The sequence below is a fragment of the Hylobates moloch genome, unplaced genomic scaffold (genome assembly GCF_009828535.3).
Source record: "Hylobates moloch isolate HMO894 unplaced genomic scaffold, HMol_V3 SCAFFOLD_17, whole genome shotgun sequence".
Taxonomy (NCBI): Eukaryota; Metazoa; Chordata; class Mammalia; order Primates; family Hylobatidae; genus Hylobates; species Hylobates moloch.
Window position 1 is genome coordinate 81610418 of NW_026652292.1, and position 16423 is coordinate 81626840.

A 16423-nucleotide genomic window follows, 5' to 3' on the forward strand; every position below is an offset into this window, starting at 1 on the left:
GATTACAGGTATGAGCCACCACGCCCGGGCTGTATGTAAATTTTTCTAAGAGGGTCCATCAATTTGAGAATCAGATCAAGACCAAGGCCAATGCTTACTGTGTATGTTTCAAAATGTAGGTTTACCACTAAGAAAGCACCCAAAACTAGATGCTCAGCCCTCTCGCCATGTGATGCCCTGTACCACCTTTGGACTCTGTTCAGAGTCCAAGTCCCCACCTGCAAGAAAGCTCTCACCAGATGTGGCCCCTCAAACTTGGACTTCTCAGCCTTCCTAACCATAGGAAATAAATTCCTTTTCTTTATTTAAAGAAAGAAAGCACCCAAAACTAGCACCCAAATACAGTTAAGTATTATTTAATAATAAAGTTTAAGTGATGAAAAACTCCATAGACTATTAGTAACAGTCAAGGAAGCTTTGAGGGCTTGTCTCTGGGACGCATGGTCTCCTTCCAAAGCACGGGGGCACTGAGGCTGTTGAGGATTGTCCACAGCCTACTCGTAACCGTATTTCTATACCATGCTCCTTCCACCCGATGTAGTGATTCCTCCTTTGAGGCAACCGGACCCATCTGTGTGTCTCTTTTGTTAGGACTGTCAGATCCCCATTGGCAAGGATGGTGATAGGGCCTGTCTTGAGACTACAAGCAGATCTTTAACTCAGTGCTGGCTTGTTGAGTGAATGCGTGCCTGCACGAATGAATGAATGCCACTGGGCTGTAAACAAGCTGTTCTCTACAGCCTTCATGCTCTTCATGGGCGTTTCACTTAATACCAGCTCTGTCTACAGCAACGGAAGAATGAACAACCTAAGTAAGACACCGGAGATTTCTCTGTCTCCTTATAAAGGCACACATCAGTGCTCCCCTCAAACTGCCCCCATGCCTTGTTCCCTGGGCCTCAAGGTCCTCCAAACGGTCTTCCATGAGGTGTCACCTGGTTATCAATCCACCCAATGCTTTTATCCAGTGGCGAAGTCCAGAGGAAAGGCAAAGAGGAGAGGAAACAGGTCCTCTCCCGTAGAGAAGAGGGGCCTGTGACAGTGTGTGGGGGTGTGACAGTGAAGTCAGCACACATGCGTGAGAAGCTTCCTTTTGCCACATGCTTCTCTTCAGTTCATCCAAACAGAAAGAAAAACACGCGTTTTCTCTCTTACCAGAGTGCCAAGGAAGGTGCTGATGGAGCGTGCGGCCTGGCAGAGGGCGCCGTACTCCTCAAGCAGGAGGGAGATGAACTGGTGCGCTTGCGGTGGGCCCTGCAGGCCAGATGGTGCCTTCACCTTGGCCGCAGCCGACAGCTGCCGGAGCAGGCGGACCTTCATCTCCAGCACGTACTCTCGAGCTTGCTGTTCCAGACGCTGGTACAGCTGGTAGGGGTCCCTCTCGCAGAGCCTGCACAGAGAAGAGGGTCACTAGGGCCTGCCTAACAGGGCCCGTGGGTGCTCTGATGTCAGTGAGCATCTTTTCTGAAGCCCTTCCACAGGTGACCACCTCTGTATGACCACACAGTCATCTTCCTCACAACCACCTGTGAGAAGCACGATCACCCTACCTAACGGATGGGGAATCTGGGGCACAGAGTGTCACTAGGGAACAGGAAGTGACATTTATTGAGCTTTCTCTGTACAGCACTGTTCGTGCATGTGCACTAATTCAGTTCGCTATGTGTGGGTTCAGTGCCTGCATTACAGAGGGGACATTTTGGCCCACACAGGTTGGGTGAGTTGTGTAAACTCACACAGCTGGAAGAGCACACACTACCACTTCTCAGCAGCTGGCCCCAGATGAACACGCTCAGACACGAGGCTGGGGACAACTCCTTTAAAGGCTTATGTGTTAACAGGTAAAAAGCACTGATCCCAGGAGAGGTGCCACCTGGCTGCAGATACGGGGCAGCCTGCTCTTTCCTTCTATCTAGAAGTTCAGTGTACAATCCAAATCGGTTTGTATTAGGCTTATGAAAAGAGGAAACTTTAGACACAGTTTATCTTTTTTTAAAAATTATCCCACCAAAAAAGCAATAAAGGTGTGTAAAATAAAATTTGTAGGCTGAAGAGTAGGAAAAAAAAAAAAATACACGCCCCATGACTAAGCCAAAAATGCAATGAACATTTTCATGAATTTCAGGCCAAACTTTGGGATAATCCGTTATTTTTATTGACACAAATATGTGTATGATAATCCACATTTTTTTTTGAGGTAGAGTCTCACTCTGTCACCCAGGCTGGAGTGCAATGGTGTGATCTCGGCTCACTGCAAGCTCTGCCTCCTGGGTTCATGCTGTTCTCCTGCCTCAGCCTCCCGAGTAGCTGGGACTACAGGTGCCCGCCACCACGCCTGGCTAATTTTTTGTATTTTTAGTAGAGACGGGGTTTCACCATGTTAGCCATGATGGTCCCAATCTCCTGACCTTGTGATCCGCCCATCTTGGCCTCTCAAAGTGCTAGGACTACAGGCGTGAGCCACTGCACCTGGCCGATAATGCACATTTTAAAACTTATTCTACAGTACTGGCATTGCTATGGTTAAATTTAATTGTATTTTAATCCAGGAGCCTCTAGATGGAAACCTAAAACCACTGATGTATTAACAAAAATTTGTCCATAACCCGTCACCAGGAGAAACCAGTTTGAGTTCATCACTCTAATAGAAACGAGTTGTAAAATGTATTAAACTACAGCTCCTGGATTTTACATAGTAAATCCTTTCACCTTCTACATACCATATTATGTCAAAAGAAAAGAAAGTTGTCACCTGTTCTATTTTTAAATTGCCGTATTACCTAGGCTGTAAAAGACAACTGCCAAGTAAAATCTTGCAATGGAACATGTGAAGCCTTATGGAAAATGTGGATTAAAAAAATAGCGTAGATAGATGGGATTCCTATTATGGTTAGTACATTTCAGACAGACATTAATTTTTTGAGCATAACAACTGTAATTTCAACTACTAGTATAAAAAACTGTCCTCTGAAACAGAATGCATTTCGTCTGTTAAAAGAAAGCCACAGAAGAGTCAAATTTTGACAGAGACAACCAAACTTAGAAGCAGACTGGACACCCACGTCACTGTTCTCTTAGCATGTCGGACTTAGATTCCTTCTTTTTTTGTCTGTTTCTGTATTTTATAAATTTAAGGAAATAACCATGTGATACTTTTGCAAACAGATTTTTTTTAAGTTATATAAAAAGGAGGCAGCGGGGTGGGGCGCAGTGGCTCACGCCTGTAATCCCAGCACTTTGGGAGGCGAGATTGAGACCATCCTGGCTAACACGGTGAAACCCTGTCTCTACTAAAAATACAAAAAATTAGCCAGGCATGGTGGCAGGCGCCTGAAGTCCCAGCTACTTGGGAGGCTGAGGCAGAATGACGTGAACCTGGGAGGCAGAGCTTGCAGTGAGCCAAGACTGTGCCACTGCACTCCAGCCTGGGTGACAGAGCGAGACTCCGTCTCAAAAAAAAAAAAAAAAAAGAGATAGCAATATGCTGAAGATGCTACGGAAGCTCATTCCCTAATTCACACATACATTCAACAGATACTGGCACATCAACTACACACTGGTTCCTACTCTAAAGTACTGAAGTTGCAACGTTAATAAGCTGTGAAGTCATGGGTTTGACATGAAGGTTATACATTTTTTTTCCTAATACTCACTAGGAAACCTAACTTTCTTTGTTGTTTTTTTGTTTTTTCTTTGGATTTTACTCTGTTGCCCAGGCCGTTGTGCAGTGGAGCGATGCTAGCTCAATGCAGCACTGAACTCCTGGGCTTAAGAGCTCCTCCTGCCTCAGCCTCCCAAGCAACCAGGACCACAAGTGTGCTTCATCACACCTGGCTAATTTTTTTTACTTTGTGTAGAGACAAGTCACTATGTTGCCCAGGCTAGTCTTGAACTCTTGGGCCCAAGCAATCCTCCCAAAGTGCTGGGATTACAGGTGTGAGCCACCATGCTCGGCTGGAAACCTAACTTCTAATAAAAGCACATACCACAGAGAAGGACCTCATGCAATACCAGTGGCTCACAGGTCAAACCCTGAACATACTTGGCTGAATTCAATGAGTTAACCTAATGTATGGCTAATCACTATCCCTGCCTCCAGGACAGAATCTACTGCACAGCAAATATCAGTTTATAAAACTCCCGCTGGGCGCGGTGGCTCACGCCTGTAATCCCAGCACTTTGGGAGGCCGAGGCAGATGGATCACAAGGTCAGGAGATCGAGACCATCCTGGCTAACATGGTGAAACCTCATCTCTACTAAAAATACAAAAAATTAGCCGAGTGTGGTAGCGGGCGCCTGTAGTCCCAGCTACTCGGGAGGCTGAGGCAGGAGAACAGCGTGAACCCAGGAGGTGGAGCTTGCAGTGAGCAGAGATTGCGCCACTGCACTCCAGCCTGGGCAACAGAGTGAGACTCCCTCCGTCTCAAAAAAAAAAAAAAAATTAGCTGGGCACAGTGTCAGGCGCCTGTAATCCCAGCTACTCAGGAGGCTGAGGCAGGAGAATCGCTTGAACTCAGGCGGCAGAGGTTGCAGTGAGCTGAGATTACACAACTGCACACCAGCCAGGGCGACAGAGTGAGACTCCGTCTGGAAAAAAAAAAAAAAGCCTCCCAAATGTGCTGCATTCAAAATGTGAGAAAGAAATCCAGGCCGGGCGCGGTGGCTCACGCTTGTAATCTCAGCACTTTGGGAGGCCGAGGCGGGCGGATCACGAGGTCAGGAGATCGAGACCACAGTGAAACCCCGTCTCTACTAAAAATACAAAAAAAGTAGCCGGGCGTGGTGGCGGGCGCCTGTAGTCCCAGCTACTCGGAGAGGCTGAGGCAGGAGAATGGCGTGAACCCGGGAGGCGGAGCTTGCAGTGAGCCGAGATTGGGCCACTGCACTCCAGCCTGGGTGATAGAGCAAGACTCCGTCTCAAAAAAAAAAAAAAAAAAAAGAAATCCAAATGAGAATCAACCCATGAAATGGCCATCTCATATCTGTTGCTTTCATTTGAAACATTTCAAAAAACATAAAAATATGTTATGTTGCCGGATACAGTGGCTCACGCCTGTAATCCCAGCACTTTGGGAGGTCAAGGCAGGTGGATTACGTTAGAGACCAACCTGACCAACATGGTGAAATCCCATCTCTATTAAAAATACAAAAATTAGCCAGGCACGGTGGTGGGCACCTGTAATCCCAGCTACTCCGGAGGCTGAGACATAAGAATAGCTTGAATGCGGGAGGCAGGGGTTGCAGTGAGCCAAGATCACGCCATTGCACTCCAGCCTGGCTGACAGAGCAAAACTCCGTCTCAAAAAAAAAAAGTTACATCAAACTATAAGGAATAATAAAAATTATGGCCTCCTCAAATTCTGTGTGGTTACTGAACATAACGTACCTGCTGAAGAACGGCTGAGGCATCATGAGAAACAGCCACACAGCCAGGCACGCCTCAGCTGTCTTGGCCTCATGAGCCACAGGCACATACACAAGCTACCCAACCTCACAGAGCCCCCATTTTCTCACTTCGTAAATGGGCTAACTCGGCCTTTCTCCTTGGGTTGATAAAGGCAAGAGTGCTTGTAAAAGTACTCTGCATCATCCCTGGCACAGGGGGACTCAAAAAGGAAGGTATTATCATCAGTCTTCACACAAATAAGTGACAGAAACATTTCTTGTGTAATTATATAGGCAACAGCGTTTCATCGGAATCAGAAAAATTCAAGACGTTTGGCCTAGGGGGCTTACTTTTGCCAGTTCATCTGTTGCAGTCTTGACAGCCACCAAAGGCTGAGCAAACCCACCTGAGCACTGTCTAAGGAAAGCCCATCCTGAAAGGAGTGGCTCCAAGTGCAGCGGGGAGGGCAGGGGTTTGCATGGGGCCACAACAGGAAAGGGCAGTATGTACCTATCCACGAGCTCCTTCACTCCCTCCTTGTCAGGCACCAGAGACTGGTCCTGGTCATCTGCCAGCGGGGTTCCTGCCTGGCGGTAGATGCAGCGCACCGTGTAGCGCACTTCTGACCAGTAGTTCTGCAGCTGCTGAGGTTCCCGGTCCGCCTCTGCCGAAATTTCTCTGAGAGACAACACAGGAAGGTTAGAAAGTCACCACAATCTGCTGCCCTTCCTCACCTAGCACACTGTCCTCAGAGGACCTCCCAGGCTCTTGCACCTTGCCCAGCTCCCAGGAGCCGGCAATCAGGCTGCTGTCAGTGCAGGGGGGGTGATAGCATCCCCAGCACAGCTCCTAGGGTGCACTCTGTGTAAGATCTTAGCCACTGCACAGATGACAGGAGCGTCTGTGGCTACTGTCCACAATTAGGGTACCCACATCCCCACTGCTGACCTGGCCTTAACCTCCAAGATACCTAATGGGCAGCTTTGCCCCCACTCTTTGGCTTCCACTTGGCTACATGCATTCCTTCCTGAGCCAGAGCACAGAGCGTTTTTAAATGTGCTCCTGGGCTGGGCTTGGTGGCTCATGCCTGTAATCCCAGCACTTTGGGAGGTGAAGATGGGCTAATCGTTTGAGTCCAGGAGTTTGAGACCAGCCTGGGCAACATGGCGAAGCCCCATCTCTACAAAACATACAAAAATTAGCTCGACATGGTGGTGCGCGCCTGTAGTCCCGGATACCGGGACTGAGGTGGGAGGATCACTTGAGCCTGGAAGGCGGAGGCTGTGGTGAGCCGAGATCATGCCACTGCCCTCCAGCCTGGAGGACAGAGCCAGACCCTGTCTCAAAAAAAAAAAAAAAGAAGAGCTCTGGGGCTCTCCCCTCAGCCACTGAGCGGTAGCCAGTCAGGCCCTCCCCCATCGCTCCCCTCATTCACTGAGGCTGCTCTTAGATTCTGATTATTTAAGGACTCCTCCTCCTCTTATTCTGAGGATGCTTCCTAGTGCCAGTTCCTCAAGAGCAGGAGTTCTTGTCTTACTCATATGGTTCTTTCTCTCAATAGCGAAGCAACTGCCTTACTCTTGTTGCTGTCTGTCACATTAGCCCAGTTTCTCGGTCCAGCTCCAACATGCAGGTCTGCATGTCATTGTGGACAGGTGTGAGCAACGTGGCACACACGTCACATACCTGCGCTCACTGCAGGCCTCGCACGAGCATGCGGTGTCTGAAGGCAGCGTCTGTGCGCCCAGAGCGAGCCTCCCACCACTGCCGGCCTCCGGCTGGGAGCCACCAAGCGAGGAGTGAAGAAGAAAATCTTGGCTCTGTTTTAAAAAGAGAACAGAATAGACCAGTTATGTTAAAATGTTCAAGGCATCAATTTTTTATTAACTGTTCAGAAAAATGCCTTTAAAAAAACTGTAAAATCTAGACATTGAAAAGACACTATCTTGGCTGGATACAGTGGCTCACACTTGTAATCTCAGCACTTTGGGAGTCTGAGGTGGGTGGATTGCTGGGCAACATGGTGAAACGCCAATGCTACAAGAAATACAAAAAATAGGCCGGGCGTGTTGGTGCCCGCCTGTAGTCCCAGCTACCCAGGAGGTTGAGGTGACAGGATCACTTGAGCCTGGGAAGTTGAGGCTATAGTCAGCCGTGATCATGCCCCACTGCACTCCTGACTGGGTGACAGAGACATTATCACACAGACACACACATACACACAAAAAGGAAACAATTCGGCTGGGCATGGTGGTTCACACCTGTAATCCCACCACTTTGGGAAGCCGAAATGGGAGGACCACTTGAGCCCAGACGTTTGAGACCAGCCTGGGTAACACAGCAAGACCTTATCTCTATTTAAAATTTTTTTAAAAGTATAAAAATTAATTTATATTAAAAGAAACAGTTTTACTCCCAGTGTCCTAATCAGCACACACAATGACCACCTCAGTGGGCACCTCTGGAAAGTGATGTGCCCATGGTTGCCTGAGACGGCACATGGTAGAAACCTAGTGGCCTCTCTGAGCCTAGCATCAAGCAGCCGGGGCAGAGGCCTCTCCGTCCTGGGGAATCCCATAGCCTGCACTGCCTGCTCTGAGGAACAAGGAGGCTTAAGAAAGAGAACACTTGGCCAGGCGCGATGGCTCACGCCTATAATCCCAGCACTTTGGGAGGCCGAGGTAGGCGGATCACCTGAGGTCAGGAGTTCCAGACCAGCCTGACCCACATGGTGAAACCCGTCTCTTGTAAATATACAAAAATTAGCCAGGCATGGTGGTGCATGCCTGTAATCTCAACTACTTAGGAGGCCTAGGCAGGAGAATCGCTTGAACCTGGGAGGCGGAGGTTACAGTGAGCCGAGATCGCACCACCGCACTCCAGCCTGAGAAACAGACCGAGACTTTGTCTCAAAAAAAAAAAAAGAGAGAACACTGGGCAAAGACCTTCCTGTGTCCCACGCCAAAAGGATTTCACCAACAACAACTAGAGAACACAACATTACCTTAGGCTCCTCCTCCTGCTCAGTTACCCACCCATCAGCACCAGGGCTCCTTCTAGAAGAGGCCCTGAGAAGGACTCTGCTCCTTGGGAACAGGGGCTCAGGTCTCAAAGCTGAGGGTGCCCACAGGGTGATGCAGGGTGCTACAGAGCATTCCCCAGGCTCATGACAGGGGCTGCCAGCTCCATAATCATTGCGTCCCCCTGACCCCCACAGCCTGGGGAAGAGAATCACAGTCACAAGAGAGACTTCCAGAAAGGAATTCACCTAAGTCATGAGTATTGCACTATTCCCACTCTGGTCTCCACAAGGAAAAGTGTGCTCTCCTCACCAACCCCTCCCCCAGTCAAGCATGAAGCCACTGAGACAAGCCCCCAGAGAGACAGGTGGTGGCCTGTGGCAAGGAGCCTGGGGCTCACCCTGGGCTGGACTTGGCGAGGTCTGTTCAGATGCTTGCATCACCCCAGCCTGCTGCTGAGCCAAGTACAAGGAAAATCCCAAGGGCCTGTGGCGGATGCTGTGGAGTTGGGGCACACAGACACTGGTGCAGGCCTTGCAGATAAGACCCTGCAGCAGAAAAGCCTGAGCATTGCTAAGTGGGCAGAGGATTAAGACAGCAGGGGACCGGCCGGGCACGGTGGCTCACGCCTGTAATCCCAGCACTTTGGGAGGCCAAGGCAGGCAGATCACGAGGTCAAGAGATCGAGACCATTCTGGCCAACATGGTGAAACCCCGTATCTACTAAAAAAGTACAAAATTTAGCTAGGCGTGGCGGCGCTTGCCTGTAGTCCCAGCTACTCGGGAGGCTGAGGCAGGAGAATTGCTTGAACCCAGAAGGCAGAGCTTGTAGTGAGCCAAGATCGTGCCACTGCACTCCAGCCTGGTGACAAAGCAAGACTCCGTCTCAAAAAAAAAAAAAAAAAAAAAAGCAGGGGACCTAGCTCAGCTGCTGCCAGCACACAGGAGGGTAAGAGCTTGTGTCATCCTGAAAGGATCCCAGCCCAAATAGGTCCTACTGGGGAAGCAAACCCCAGAATTACACCATGAGGGAAGGGGGGCAGAATGCGGGACAGCAGTGGTAGGGGATGGGGGGCAGGCTGGTTGTGTCACACAGAGTTTCCACTAGACAGTCCAGCACGAAGTCCCTACCAAGGTTTCAGAAGTGCCCAAAGGTCTGAATGTTTTGCTCTGTTCTGAATGTTTTGCTCTGTTCTGAATGTTTGTGCCCCCGCCCACCCCCGTTCATAAGTTGAAATTTTAACCCCTAAGGTAATGTATCAGGAAGTGGGGCCTTTAGGAGGTGATTAGGTCATGAGGATGGAGTCTTCGTGAATGGGATTAGTGTCCTTTTATAAAGGAGGCCCCAGAGAGCTGCCACGTCCTTCCACCGCACGAGGACAGCGAGAGAGCACCAGCTATGAACCAAAGCTCGGCCCTCCCCAGGCACCAATCTGCCAGCACCTTCATATTAGACCTTCCAGCCCTCCAGACTAAAAGATATAAATGTCCGCTGTTTACGAGCAGCCTAGCTCGTGGTATTTTGTTGCAGCAGCCTGAGCACACTAAAGCAGCACCCACCCCAAGAAAGAGCCAGCAACCACTGGGCCACCCATTAGGACCACAGGCCTAGTGCTAGTGGGCCAAAAAGAACCCTAGACAACCCAGCAGAGAACAAAGACCCCCAAGTCTCCGCTCCAGTGCCCCTTCTCCATCCTGGAGGAACAGGACAGGCATAAGGAAGCAGGACATACACCACCGCCCTCCGCCCTTGGGGACTCCTGCCATCACTTAACTTGAGGGGAAGAGGCTTTGAATTAATTAGATGAGACATTTAGGTTTTCTTTTTTTTTTGGAGACAGGATCTCGCTCTATCACCCAGGCTGGAGTGCAGTGGTGCAATCTCGGCTCACTGCAACCTCCACCTCCCAGGCTCAAGCAATCGTCTCACCTCAGCCTCCTGAGTAGCTGGGACCACAGGCATGCGCCACCACACCTGGCTAATTTTTTGTATTTTTGGTAGACACAGGGCTTCGCCATGTTGCTCAGGCTGGTCTCAAACTCCTGACCTCAAGTGATCCGCCCACCTTCGTTTCCCAAGGTGCTGGGATTACAGGCGTGAGCCACCACACTCAGCCACATTTAGGTTTTTATGTAGACTGGACCTGAGTACCTGAAAATGAGGCTATTCCAATACCAAAAGTGGCTGGAAGGCCATGGAGCTCTGATTGATGAGGCATGGTAGGGAAAGGAGAAGGCAATGGTAGAAGAGGCTGTTCCCTAAGCGAGTCCGTTCCCTTCAACAAGCTTGTTCCATCCCATGCCCATCTAACAGCAAAGTTGTCCACTCCACCTCAATCCTAAACACCTCCACAATCCACCCACTCTTCCTCCGCTGCTTCCAACCCAGTCTAAGCCATCATCACCTACCTCCTGCCTGCACAGCTGCACTGGCTCTCTCTAGTGGCACACCTATTTCCATATGTACCTGCTAATCATCCATTCTCCAGGCAGCAGCAGAGTGAGATCACAGAGCTCCCTACATAAAACCTCTGTTCTCCTCCACATCGCTTAGGAGCAAACGCCGTATTTCTTACCACAGCTTTCAAGGTTGCTCAGGTCAAAGTTCTGCTTTTAAGTCACTGCCCTTGCTCCCTTTGCCTAGTACCCTTAGCCAGTGAGCCTCTGATTGGCTTCTGGTAGACTGTAGAATACTGTCCCATCAGGCCTCAGCAAAAAGATCACCTACTCAGGGAGGCTGGTTGAGTCAATTAATTTTTTTGCCTCTCAGCTCCAAATCCACCCTTCTTCGCCACACTTACAATGAAGGAGCTGCACCCTGTTAACATTTCTCCTCTGCCAGCAGGTAGGTACAATGTGTGGTCGTGTGGGTGGAGGGTGCTACACGGACACTGAAGAAGAAGGGGTCTCCCTCTAGGTTCCCGTGCTTTTCTCATCTTGCTCTTACCCTGCGGCAGCTCCTTATCAGTGGTGTGTGGGGGACTGAGAGGCACGCACTCTCCAGCACTCAGTCCCAGCCTGCAGGACCTCAGGGAGCCTCTCTGCTACCCAGTGGGGCATAACGACACCCCCTCCATGTCAGGGCCTCTTCCAAGTTTGTTTCTTGAGTCCCCTCCCTAAGCTCCCGTTAGTGGCTAATCCCTAAATCTGCCCTGGCCATATTCTTTAGCGTTCACTTCACAGATCTGGGTGGCTGACCTGTCGCTACTTATTAATTATTCCTTTTTTTTTTTTGAGATGGAGTTGCACTCTTCTTACCCAGGCTGGAGTGCAATGCTGTGATCTCGGCTCACTGCAACCTCCGCCTCCTGGGTTCAAACGATTCTCCTGTCTCAGCCCCCTGAGTAGCTGGGATTACGGGAGCCCACCACCACTCCTGGCTAATTTTTGTATTTTTAGTAGAGACGGGGTTACACCACGTTGACAAGGCTGGTCTCCCAACTCCTGACCTCAGGTGATCCCGCCTGCCTCAGCCTCCCAAAGTGCTGGATTACAGGCATGAGCCACCACGCCCTGCCACTTGCTAATTATTCTTTATGTCAAAAATGTGCTTGTTCTGATTATGAGTGTGGTGCCCATCTCCTGAGCTCTGGCTTACCCATCAACCTAAACATCCCAGTTAATCTCCTCTATTAAACTACTATCTGAAATCCTGGTGTTCTACTTGCATTCTTGTTTTTTTAACTGTCTTCAACACTGGAATATCAGTTCATGAGAGCCAGAACCTATTTACTTGCTCACTATGGTACATCAGCACCTATGATCATGGCTGGAATGCAGTACACTCAGAAGAGCAATCAAGAACTTGAAAGCAACATTTCCTGGAGACAAAAGATGAAGGTAAGTCTTAAAATAGGGTACATGATGACTATATATTAAATCCTTAAACGTGTCCCATTATAGCACTCATAATATACAGATTTAACCTCAGACATGTTTCACCCAAGTCTAACACAATTTAAAAGAAAAATAACAAAATCCAGCAATTAACAATGTAAAATTCACAATGTCCAACATCCAGTAACAAAACCAAAAGCAGGACAATGACTCTTAAGGAGGAAAAGCCAATCAATAGAAACAGATCCCCCAGGCCAGGTGCAGTGGCTCATGCTTGTAATCCCAGCACTTTCAGAGGATGAGGTGAGTGGATCACTTGAGGTCAGGTGTTCGAGACCAGCCTGACCAACATAGCAAAATCCTGTCTCTACTAAAAATACAAAATGTAGCCAGGCATGGAGGCACAAGCCTGCAATCCAAGCCACTCGAGAGGTTGAGGCAGGAGAATTGCTTGAACCAAGGAAGGGGAGGTTGCAGTGAGAATAGATCGTGCCACTGCACTCCACCTTGGGTGACAGAGAGAGACACTGTCTCAAAAAAATAAAGAAGGAACGGAAAGGAAAGGAAAGGGAAAGGGAAAGGGAAGGGAAAAGGGAAGGCTAAAGGGAAGGGAAAAGGGAAGGCTAAAGGGAAGGGAAAAGGGAAGGCTAAAGGGAAGGGAAAAAGGAAGGGAAAAGGGAAGGGAAAAGGAAAGGCGGAAGGGAAGGCGGAAGGGAAGGTGGAAGGGAAGGGGGAAGGGAAGGGAAGGGAAGGGAAGGAATTCCCCAGGCCAGGCACGGTGGCTCATGCCTATTATCCCAGCACTTTAGGAGGCAGAGGCGGGCAGATCACCTGAGGTAAGGAGTTCAAGAGCAACCTGGCCAACATGATGAAACCCCATCTCTACTAAAAATACAAAAATTAGTATTTTTAACTCTACTAAAACTACAAAAATACAAAAATTAGCATGGTGGCACATGCCTGTAATCCCAGCTACTCAGGAGGCTGAGGCAGGAGAATCATTTGAACCCAGGAGGCAGAGGTTGCAGTGAGCCGAGATTACACCACTGCAGTCCAGCCTAGGTGACACAGCGAGGACTCCATCTCAAAAAAATAAAGAAGAAAAAAAGAAACAGATTCCCTCCAAAACAGAGATGATACAACTAACAGTCGAGAATCTGAAATTGGCAATTATAAAGAAACTCCATATGTTCAAGAAACAGAGGAAAAATAAACACGATGGGAAGAGAAACTGAAGATGTCAATAAATAAACCAAATGAAACTTCTAGAGCTGAGAAATAAGACATAAAAGAAAAAAATACACTAAATAGACTTGGCAGATTAAGCAGATCAGAATACCAATAAACCTGAATACAGGCAATAAAAATAATCCAGGACAGGCATGGTGGCTCACGCCTATAATCCCAGCATTTTGGGAGGCCAAGGCAGGTGGATCACCTGAGGTCAGGAGTTCGTGATCAGTCTGACCAATATGGTGAAACCCCACCTCTACAAAAAAATACAAAAATTGGCCAGGCGCAGTGGCTCACATCTGTAATTGCAGCACTTCTGGGAGGCCGACGGTGGGCGGATCACCTGAGGTCAGGAGTTCGAGACCAGCCTGACCAATACGGAGCAACCTTGTCCCTACTAAAAATACAAAATTAGCCGGGTGTGGTGGCGCACGCCTGTAATCCCAGCTACAGGAGAATCACTTGAACCCAGGAGGAGGAGGTTGCAGTGAGCCGAGATCACGCCATTGCACTTCAGCTTGGGCAACGAGAGCAAAAGTTCATCTAAAAAAAAATAGCCAGGCATGGTGGCAGGCACGTGTAATCCCTGCTAATCGGGAGGCTGAGGCAGGAGAATCACTTGAACCCAGGAGGCAGAGGTTGTAGTGAGCCGAGATCGCACCATTGCACTCCAGCCCAGGCGACAGGGCAAGACTCTGTCTCCAAATAAATAAATAAATAAATAAATAAATAAATAAATAAATAAGTAAGTAAATAAATAAGTAAATAAAATAATCCAAAATGAAGCACAGAGAAGACTGAAAAAATGGACAAAGCATTTGTAGGACAAACTCAAGATGTCTAACACCTCAGAAAAAAAGGGGACTATGAGAAGAAATACTTGAAATATTTCTAAATTTGATGAAACTATAAATTCACACTATGTAAGCCCACACTCACTGCAAGCTCAATTAACCCAAAGCACACTAAACACAAAGCAAAGCACACTGAGGCCCATCACAGTCAAACTGCTGAAAACCAGTGACAAAGTGCAAATCTCAGAAGCAGACAGAGGAAAACAAGTCACCTTACACATGCAGGAGCAACGACAAGGATGACAACATGTTTCTCATCACAAACTGGGGAGGCCACGAAAGAAATGACCAACAACTTCAAATTCCAAACAGAAGTATCTTTTTAAAACAAAGGCAAAATAAAAGCTTTCAAACAGAAGCTTCCTTGGCCTACAGGAAATGTTAAAGGCAGTTCTTGAGACAGAGGGAAAATAATACCAAATGAAAATGTGGATCTACACAAAGGAATGGAGAGCACCACACATGACAAAGATGTGGGTCGAGAACTTTATAATTTATAAGGTCTTTTTAAAAGATTATTAGCTATTTAAAGCAAGGAAAAAAAACATGACAATGTATGCTGAGGTGTATAATACATGTAAGAAAAATACACGACTACATTAGCACCAGAAATGGTGGCGCTCCAAGTATGCTACTGTAAGGTACTTACACTACATGTGAAGTGGTATACTATTCTTTGAGAGTAGATGCTGAAAAGTGGAAGCTATAGCTAAAAAATTATAAAACAAAGAAAAAGAAATATAGGTAGCAAGGTCAACAGGAGACAAAATGAAAGAGTTTAAAATATTCATAGGCCAGACGCGGTGGCTCACGCCTGTAATTCCAGCACTTTGGGAGGGCGAGGCAGGTGGATCACGAGGTCAGGAGATCAAGATCAGCCTGGCCAAGATGGTGAAACCCCGCCTCTACTAAATATACAAAAAGGTAGGCGCCTGTAATCCCAACTACTCGGGAGGCTGAGGCAGGAGAATTGCTTGAACCTGGGAGGCAGAGGTTGCAGTGAGCTGAGATGGCACCACTGCACTCCAGCCTGGGAGCAAAGTGAGACTCCGTCTCAAAAAAATAAAATATAAAATAAAATAAAATAAAAACATACTTCTGACCAATACATGGGTCAAAAAATACCCTTTTTTTTTTTTTAATTTTTTTTTGGAGATGGAGTCTCGCTCTGTCGCCCAGGCTCAAGTGCAGTGGCACGATCTCAGCTCACTGCAACCTCCGCCTCCTGAGTTCAAGCAATTCTCCAGCCTCAGTCTCCTGAGTAGCTGGGATTACAGGCGCATGCCACCACACCCAGCTAATGTTTGTATTTTAGTAGAGACGGGGTTTCTTCGTGTTGCTCAAGCTGGTCTCGAACTCCTGAGCTTGGGTAATCCGCCCGCCTCAGCCTCCCATAGTGCTGGGGTTACAGGCAAGAGCCACCAGGCCCAGCCACTTAAAATATTCAATTCATTGGGCGGGTGTGGTGGCTCACACCTGTAACCCCAGCACTTTGGGAGGCCGAGGTGGGCAGATCGTGAGGTCACGAGATCGAGACCATCCTGGCTAATAACATGGTGAAACCCTGTCTCTACTAAAGATACAAAAACAAAATTAGCTGGGTGTGGTGGCGGGTGTCTGTAGTCCCAGCTTCTCGGGAGGCTGAGGCAGGATAATGCTTGAACCCAGGAGGCAGAGGTTGTGGCGAGCCGACATCGCACCATTGCACTCCAGCCTGGGCAACAAGAGCAAAACTCTGTCTCAAAAAAAAGAAAGAAAATCCTAAGGAATCTACCAAAAGGCCTATAGAACGAATAAATGAGTTTTTACAGTACACATGGCCAATATCCAAAAAAAAAGGCTTAATTTCTATGTACTAGCAATAAATAAATATTGGAACTTTTTAGAGTACATTTAAAATAGCAAGAAAATATAAAATACTTTGGGAAAATGTATTTATTTTTTGTAAAACCAGGATCTCACTATGTTGCCCAAACTAGTCTTAAACTCCTGGCCTCAAGCAATCCACCTGCGTAGGACTCCCAAAGTGCTGGATTACAGATATGAGCCACCGTGCCTGTCTGGAAAGTTTTTAATATACTGACTACAAAAC

At 48.0% G+C, this 16423-nt stretch overlaps 1 protein-coding gene across 3 annotated transcripts in view; it reads right to left on the reverse strand.

The window, feature by feature from the left end:
• Positions 1-16423, reverse strand: part of FAM193A (family with sequence similarity 193 member A) — a 127760-nt gene that overhangs the window by 94645 nt on the left and 16692 nt on the right. For all 3 annotated transcript variants that reach the window (XM_032136157.2, XM_058430042.1, XM_058430041.1), the window contains exons 2-4: positions 7074-7207; positions 5898-6065; positions 1156-1390 (exon numbers count right to left, since the gene is read on the reverse strand). In XM_032136157.2, coding sequence (XP_031992048.1) covers positions 1156-1390; positions 5898-6065; positions 7074-7207 — 537 coding nt within the window. The remainder of the gene's footprint in view (positions 1-1155; positions 1391-5897; positions 6066-7073; positions 7208-16423) is intronic.